The sequence below is a fragment of the Haliaeetus leucocephalus genome, unplaced genomic scaffold (assembly GCF_000737465.1).
Source record: "Haliaeetus leucocephalus isolate CR32 unplaced genomic scaffold, Haliaeetus_leucocephalus-4.0 Scaffold296, whole genome shotgun sequence".
Taxonomy (NCBI): Eukaryota; Metazoa; Chordata; class Aves; order Accipitriformes; family Accipitridae; genus Haliaeetus; species Haliaeetus leucocephalus.
Window position 1 is genome coordinate 15,579 of NW_010972732.1, and position 8,179 is coordinate 23,757.

Consider the following 8,179-nt stretch of genomic DNA (forward strand, 5'->3'; position numbering starts at 1 on the left):
TTGCTCTCCTCTTCAAGACAATTCCAACTGTAAAAACCTTTTGCAGCCTCTTGTGCTCAGGATTTGGTGGTGGGGGAAAGGTATTTTGGTTTTAAGTTCAACCTTCTTCGTCAGGGATGTAAACAACAGGTGTATTTTTTACATTAGAGCTTCCTATTGGGCTTCTGTTGGACAATTTCTGTTTGGCCAGGCTCTGGGAGGAGGATTTTGCCACTTTTTCTTCCTGTGAAGGACAGCTCTGCTCCCATCTGGGTTTCCTGATGGGATGTGGCTCCTTCTCCCTTATTTTTCAGGGTGGCAAGCTGTGGCTTATCCTGCTCTGCAGAACAGGGATCCACCCAATCACTGCTGAAGACAGACAGATTAAACTGGCAGACAAATGGAGCATAGGTAAACTCTCCAGTCAGGGAACATTTCTTGAGCACGATATGGGTGGTGGTGGGGTTAGAGTGCCCTATGCGGCAGGAGGCCAGGGCCAGGGACTGCCCTGCACTGGTCAGTCAGCTCAGCACAAAGAGGCCAGAGGCACAGAGGTACAATAAACTGTATCTGCTGAACAGCTGAAGAGCACTCACACATTTCAATGCACACACATGCTGCAGCCACCTGATGCAGTCCCAGAACCCTACTTAACAGCCCAGCTTTGCTGGCTGGAGAGCCAAGCTGTGGATCAGCACAGAGTAATTAATAAATCATTCTTTTGTCATTGGGATTACCATCCAAACATCACCATTCTAGCCATTCTTTGGCTGTGCTCCAAGCAGAGCTCAGCTCTTGCAGGCTGCATCCAAGGGCAAACGCAGGATTTCAGCTTTGTCCTGGAGCTCAGACTACATATGGCAGCATGGCGGTGGGAGCCCATCAAGTACTGGGAATCTGAAAGGACACAACTTGTTGCTTGGGGAACAGATAGGGGGTGCTTATGGTCAAAACCGAACTAGCCTCTTTCTACCATGGGCTGTCTGTAACCTCAACTGGGAATGGCCCCTAGCCTCCCTAGAGAGGGGTGGCAATTCAGAGAGCCTGGTTGGGATCTTGAGAGAAGCAAAACAAAACAAACAACAGAACTGCAGGCCTGGACTGTAGGAGAGAGAGCTCATTTGGGCTTTATCTGGGATGCACTTGGCAGGATGCCCTGGGAGACTGCACTGGAGGGCCATGAGGCCCAGGGCTGCTGGGTGATCTCCAAGCTCTCATCAAGCCTGGGGGCAGTGAGGATCAAGGTAAGGAGCACTCAAACTGGAAAACAATAACAAATACAACAGAACAAAGACATTGACTGTTCAAAAACTAATTAAAGAAAAATACTGTTCACAGCCCTTTTAACAAAAAAAAAAAAGTGAGCATTTTACTTCAAAGAAGTTCTACAGTTTGGGGTTTTGCTAACATCAATGCAGAAAGATTGAAAAAGTGAAGTCTGACAAAAACAAGCTGGCTAAGGGGCTTCCAGGTCTGACAGCAATTTACAGTTGCTAATCAATATTGACCATTCACTGGAAAGGCAGTACCTCTTTCTCAGCTATGTTACTTTCATTCTCCCAAAGCAACAGTCAAGCTAATGAGCTGTCAGGAATGTCACAGCCTCCATTGCAGCAATGCAGGCAGCTCATTTTCACCTACTTGAGCGTGTAAGGATTTAGATTAGAATGAGGGAGCTGAAACAGAAGTTTAAACTGTGCTGTTGGTTCCTTCACTCCAGAGACAGGCTTCACATAACAGAATGCAGATGACTATGTACATGATGGGGGATACACTGAAATGCAACAGCAAGAACATTTAAAGGATTAGTTGGGCAACAGATATTTAGTTCCATTTCAATCTAATGACATTTCTGCAGTTACGTTCAGCATGTAAGAATGACAGGCTTGCATATCTGTCAGTTCTCTTCTCAGCATCTTAACATTTTTCCCTCTGGGAAGGAACCACACTCCTCCCACTGAGCCAGCAGAAACAGTCCATTTTGTAGGGAACCTCAGTGCTGGACATGCAACAATGTTACATGAAGCAAGAGAATAGACTGTCCAAAAAATGCAGGCACTGGCACTCTAGCATCCATTTCATTTCTACTCCACACAGCTCTGGCTTTGGAATTCTTTATTTGGTTTGAAGTATGCTGAACACAGATCCGATGTTAAAGTTCTTCCAAGTCTCTTCCCAAGCTTCTCTCCCACCTCTTACCTTCCTGGGTGGATAACCAGTAATCCAGAACATTACTAGATACAAGATCACAATCAAGTGAAGCTGCTAAAAGAAGGCAAAGTTGGCAGCATCAGACATGACTGCAGGGACACACTTTTGCCCTCTAACCCTCCTGTTCTAGGCTCTTGGAATACAGGGAAAGCAATAAGACTTCTGTCAAAATATAGGGAAGGGAGAAACAACATGTTGCCTAGGTATGTGCCCTCCAGAACTGAAGTCTCTTCAGGTGCTGCCCAACTCTACCACTGAACTAGAATCGCACTGCATCATGCAACACCTGGAGAGATACCACTGCTTTCCATCAAGCTGGGGCAGATAAGGCCCTTATCCTGTAGAAGTGCTCTTTGCTGCCCGAGGCAAGAGAAGAGGCACAGCTAGTATCTTCACTATAAGGCAATGTAGGGCCACCCTTCAGCCAGGAGTAGATCTTGTAGACTTTTTTTTTCATGTCTCTCTTCTGAAGGGTCTGCATTTCCTCCTTCACTCTAAAGCAGCTAGTTCCTCCAGGAGCTGCTCTTTCTCTTGCTGCAGCTCCTGCACCCGTTGTTTGTTCTGCTCTAGTCTGTCCTCCAGCCACTGAAGGAGTGGACCACTGATGGCAGACATCTGGCTGCAGAGGTTCTTTGTGAACACTGGAAAGAGCAAGAACATATCATGACAGTGCAAACACACAAAAGACTCAGTGTGCTACAATAACCCCAAGGCCAAGAGTGTTACAGACAGACAAGGAAACCCTCCAACATCCTGGCCAGGGCAACCAGACATCCCCAGAATCAGCAGCTTGCTAAACAGGGAAACAAGCTATTTCAATCTGACCTGTAGATATCCAGGGGAGGGGTGACAGACCTACAACAGAAATCTGGAAATCTGCATAAGCCATCATTGAAGCTAATTAATTCCTAAATTCAGAAGCAAAGAATGTCTCATTTATTGAACAGGTGAGAATGGACAATGGGGTACTTATCTTGGAACAGAAGTGGGATTAGGATTCACCCTATCTCACTGGCAAAAGCAAAGATGTCATTTGCATGTAACATTCAGGAAGTGCCAGGAGATGCAAGCATATGTATAACCAGCCAGACACTACTTTAAGACTCACCAAATCCAAAATCCCCTTGCTGTTCTAATGGGGAAAAAAAACCCAAACCAACCCAAAGTCTATTGTAATTTTAGCCAACTGTCCAAAGGTCAAAGGATACAACAGCATTCATAAACCCCAGGATTAGGTTATTTTACAGCCCTTGATGTTTTCCTTCAAAGTGTTTAGTTACAAGTCTGTTCCTCCACTAGAATTTATGTAACAAGATAACAGTCTCAGGAAATTCTCTGGGTTACACAGTCTTTGTGATTGGAAATTAATTGTATGGCAAAGAAAAAGACAAAAGGTTGTGCTTTTATAGTTATTTACAAGTGCCTTTTTCGGCAAAGGGAGGACTGTTACACAGCTGTGGTCTTCTGTCACCTGAAGTTAGAGCCAAACCAACCCCTGCTCAAGACTCTACTGTTTTGACTCTGGGAGCAGCATCCTGGATTCTCGCGTGCAAAAAAGAAATCCTTACCTGAGCCATTATGAATCTTGGTTACAGAGTCTAAATGGGTGAGGCTAAGAGAATGAACAGAATGCGGGTTAGTGACAAGATAGCAGTGAATTGCATATTAGGCAAACCCAGGCTATAGAACCAGCTACCTACAAGTCACTGACACTGCAGGTACATCTAAACCTCTTCACTTGTCAAGCCCTTACATTCACAAGGATAACAGAGAGCTTACAGCACAGAAACATCAGTTTGAGCACTAGAGGCAGAAAAAAAAAATCAACTCTGATACTTAATCTCATTTTTCAGACTTCTCAGCACTCTTACCCTGGTTAAACACTAATTACTGTCACACACAGACACATCCCTGAAGTGCCAGCATTAGCTTGCACACGCTCTAGGTCTTTTTTGTTGCAGGAAAGGAGCAGTTACGCTTAGCTCTTGTGTGCAAGACTGAGAGAATTTGAACTCCTTAATGTGAAGGTATTCAATCAGTTCTTCTACAAAGGCACGTGAGCTGCTAATGCTTCTTATTTTCTATACCCCTGCTAAGGTTATGGTACTTTAAGTACAGCAACAGTAGAACATGTTAGCAAAGACAGACTTGGAGAGGGGTGGAGCCCCAGTGTTGTTACCTGTGAATTCTCCTGTAGGCATCTTGCTCTTCTTGGCAAAGGATCTTGGGCAGCTCTACAGCTGATTCCAGACATACTTTCCCAATGGTTTCATGGGGGACAACATGAATAGGAATTTCAATCCTTTCATATCTAAAAGGGTATCAGATACAATTAACTTCAAAGCAGCAGAGATTAAAAAAAAAAAAAAAAAAAGGATTTCTACAAACCTGCAACAGTCTGTCCAATGCATGGCATTGCTGCAGGTTTACTTTTGGGAACACATACCTGAGTTGATAGGCAAACGGAAGCCTTTTATAGCCACACAATTGTCTTAAATTTTAACAATAAAACGCTAAAGCAACTAGATAGCCAGTACCGACAATATGATGCATAGCATGTGTGTGGTTGGTGGGGACTCTACACCATGCAAATCTGAAGCCTCAACCTCTAGAGTTGAAAGCAAAAGGGTGATCCTTCTACACAACAGGTTACGGCACAAATTCATACCCAGACTACACCAAATCTATCTAGGTGAAATTAGTCAGTCCTAATCTTTAGATTCTCTTCAAGCAGCCTGCATCAGCAGAAGTAAGGTGACCTCATTCAGGCATCTCTATACAATATTTAGTCCTCATGATGAGCCTAGAAACCACTTACTTGAGACAACCCTGAAAGGAGAGACAAGATGAAATACAACCTGATGCTAGACATAATATTCTTCTGCTGTACTCACTCTGAGCTCTTCTGGGCCTGAATGGACTGGAAGCAGGTGTAGAGAATCCTGCCTGTCTATGAGAGACAGCAGAAAGTCAGATTCCAAGAGCAAAAAATCATCTGAAACCACACATTGTTCAGGAAGTAGAATATGCTTTCAAATAACATTTTAACAGGTTGCAAAGGCACACACTTTTTGCTTTGATTGGTACGCTAGAACTGTTTACAAGCAGATATTGACAGACCCATTAACTATGAAAGAAATCTTAAACAATAGCTACCTGGAAAACCTAGACAAGACACACCACTGTCCAGCTTATCTCACACTACAGCAGCATCTCCTAGAGGCCAGAGGCACAGAGGTGCAATAAACTGTATCTGCTGGACTGAACAGCTGAAGGGCACTCACACATTTCAATGCACACACATGCTGCAGCCATCTGATGCAGTCCCAGAATCCTACTACCAGCCCAGCTCTGCTGGCTGGAGAGGCAGACTGTGGATCAGCACAGAGTAATTAATAAATCATTCTTTTGTCATTGGGATTACAATCCAAACATCACCATTCTAGCCATGCTCTGACTGTGCTCCAAGCAGAGCTCAGCCTTTCTTGCAGGCTGCATCCAAGGATTTCAGCTTTGCCCTGGGGCTGATATTTCTCATGAGTACTTGGAGGATTTATTGCCATTTTTAAGTTACCTACCTTTGTGTTTTTGTCCTCAATGAAGCAGGAAAAGATAAGCCCTACAAAACCTTGGTCCATCATCTGATACATAGCTTGTGTGCGGACGTCTGCAGACAAAGAAATAAGAGAATGAGAACTGCACTGGTCACCTGAAGAAGTGGAAAAAGATTTGCCACCTTTTGAAGGGTGACCTGGAATTTGGTAACAAATGTCACAAGCTTTATTTAAGTCCTTACTCCAGATGACTAAGTTACAAAAAAAAAAAAATCTCCAACTTAAAATGTAATTAAATAGCAAATCTTAAAAATACAAGATGAGCTAATAGAAGAAGAAATTAGCTTACCATCAACCTGGTGCCACAGATCGCTATATAGCCATAATGTCCAACACATCTAAGATACGTACTTCTTTCAAAAAAGTTTTGTTTTTGCATTAACACTCACATATGTCAAAAATTATCACAGCAGGCCAATGATTCCCACAGCTTTTGTTGCTATTCCCCACACCCTAGGTCTAGTTTTCCGGTCTGGAAGAACAGTAGGACTAGTAGTAGCTGGTCTGTGACTAGTGAGTCACATGCAATTTGAGCACCTGGAGCGCACACACACAGGAATGGGGCTATACTGGCAGAGGTTCCAGAAGCCCACCCAGACAATCCTGTCCCACCAGAGGACATCTGAGAACCCAAAATTTGATAGTTGGGATGTGCAGCTCTGAAAATCCAGTAAATTGAGTAATACCGTAAGTATAATACTGTACCAGCTGTGAGTTTTCATATAGAACCTAGACCAAGACTGCTCTTACCAACATGTGATGGCCAGACAGTAATATGAGGATGAGAGTGATACCAGCCCACAACTCTCATGGGACGTCCTGTCATTTCAGCCAACCTGTGTGTGAGTCAAGGTGCTTTTGAAACAAATAGAGCAAATGGAAGAAGTTTTTTATACAAGGAAAACCAGCAGATTTTAAGAGAGTTTCTCATCAGTCAACAAAATTCCAGATCCCTTTAGAGGGGTGACAAGATACACAGCAGGAAGCCGATGGAAGCCTCTTCCCCAGCACCAGCACGATGCTACTGGTGCAGAAGCAAACTGGATTTTGTTTGCTTGTGGCAGTAAGCTGTCCAAAACAGCATCCTTGAGCGTACGTAGGGAAAAGGCTCTCCAGTGCACCACGCTTGGAAACAGAGACTTGCCAACATTTCATCTTCTACTAAGTCTCCCTGCTGAACTGCCACCTTCCCCCAAAAACATACTTCAGTTTTACTTGTGACCAAACACAAAAAAAATTATAAAAAACAGTTATAACACAATTCCACTGCAAACACCGGAACCAACAAAGACTCCAGAGAATGGCAACTGCCAGCACAGCCCTCCAAACCAAACAGTCGTAGGAGAGAAGGGGCAGACAACTTCAAGCCAACTACGACAAGTCTAAACCACAGCACGTAAAAAGAGGCCTGAGGTAAACCACTTCACTGGCAAATTTGCTGCTGTCTCTACTAAAGGATATCTCTGCTTCAGTAGAAGCAGCTGAAAGCTGCTCTGGCGAAATTTCCACACGGTCTTTTCTCTTATCGGAGCGGCGCAGGATGATCACAGAGTGGATATGAACAATTCGGCTCGTATCAACCTAATGACAAAGAAAGAAAAACCCCTCATGACTCTGCTAAAGAAATAACCACCACAAAGGAAAAGGCTGGCTCCTGTACCTTTAGCAGAGAAAAGGTACGCATCAGAGTACAGTCAGGTGTGCAGATGGGAACCTTTCCTGACTCTAAGCTTTGACTTTCACAGCAGCTAGAACTACGAGTCGGCGCTAGCCAGGAGAGGGGACGCCCAAGGCCCAGTGGCACGGCTCTGCCAGGGAACCGCCACCACACAGCCCCGTGCAACGCTCCCTGCCGCTGTGACCGAGTCCCGCTCGGAGGGTACGAGCCCACGGCCCGCGCTGGCGCAGGCCACGAGCCCCGCCCGGGCAGCACCTCCTCCCGCTGTGTCCCCCGCGCGCCACCCATCTCTCCCTGGGGCAGCCCGGACCAGCGCCGCCCGGTCCCGGTACCTCGCCGATGCAGAGCCCCATGACCTCCTCCTTCTCGGTGCTCAGCGCGTGGTTGAGGCACACCAGAAAGGCATCGGCCTCCAGGTGCACCGCCTGCACCGCCATCTTGCCGCCCCCCCCACCCGTCTTCACTCACTACACCCGGAAGTGGGCGGGGACAAGCCCCGCTTCCCCCGCCCGCACTCGGCAGCAGGGCTAATCCCGGTGGGGCTCGCCAGCCCGTCCAGCCAATCGGTGCTGCCAAGGTGCGGGCTGGCTTCCGGAGAGGCCGGGCGGTGCCTCTCGGCGGAAGCGCCGTGTCGCCCACGCGAACGGCGGCCCCGGGGTTCCGCGCTGCAGCCGCTGCCCGCGGCGGGGCGGGGCGG

The 8,179-nt window shown here is 46.2% G+C and overlaps 1 protein-coding gene across 1 annotated transcript; it reads right to left on the reverse strand.

Annotated features, from left to right (window-relative positions):
- Window positions 1-1,222: 1,222 nt before the first annotated feature.
- BRCC3 (BRCA1/BRCA2-containing complex, subunit 3) lies at window positions 1,223-7,944 on the reverse strand. The gene is made up of 8 exons (XM_010570637.1): window positions 7,815-7,944; window positions 7,266-7,385; window positions 6,555-6,642; window positions 5,769-5,857; window positions 5,085-5,140; window positions 4,370-4,501; window positions 3,759-3,802; window positions 1,223-2,831 (listed from the first exon to the last, which is right to left on the reverse strand). Exons 1-8 carry the CDS (start codon window positions 7,917-7,919, stop codon window positions 2,680-2,682), a joined length of 786 nt encoding a protein of 261 aa, XP_010568939.1. The 5' UTR covers window positions 7,920-7,944; the 3' UTR covers window positions 1,223-2,679.
- Window positions 7,945-8,179: the final 235 nt, after the last annotated feature.

Excerpts from the sequence above, each read along its gene's own strand:
- BRCC3 (XM_010570637.1), bottom strand. The coding sequence starts at position 7,919 with ATGGCGGTGCAGGCGGTGCACCTGGAGGCCGATGCCTTTCTGGTGTGC. Across the intron at positions 7,386-7,814 it reads TGGGGCTCTGCATCGGCGAG|GTTGATACGAGCCGAATTGT; the intron begins GTACCGGGACCG and ends CTTTGTCATTAG. Across the intron at positions 5,141-5,768 it reads TTGAGGACAAAAACACAAAG|ACAGGCAGGATTCTCTACAC; the intron begins GTAGGTAACTTA and ends TGTCTCTCATAG.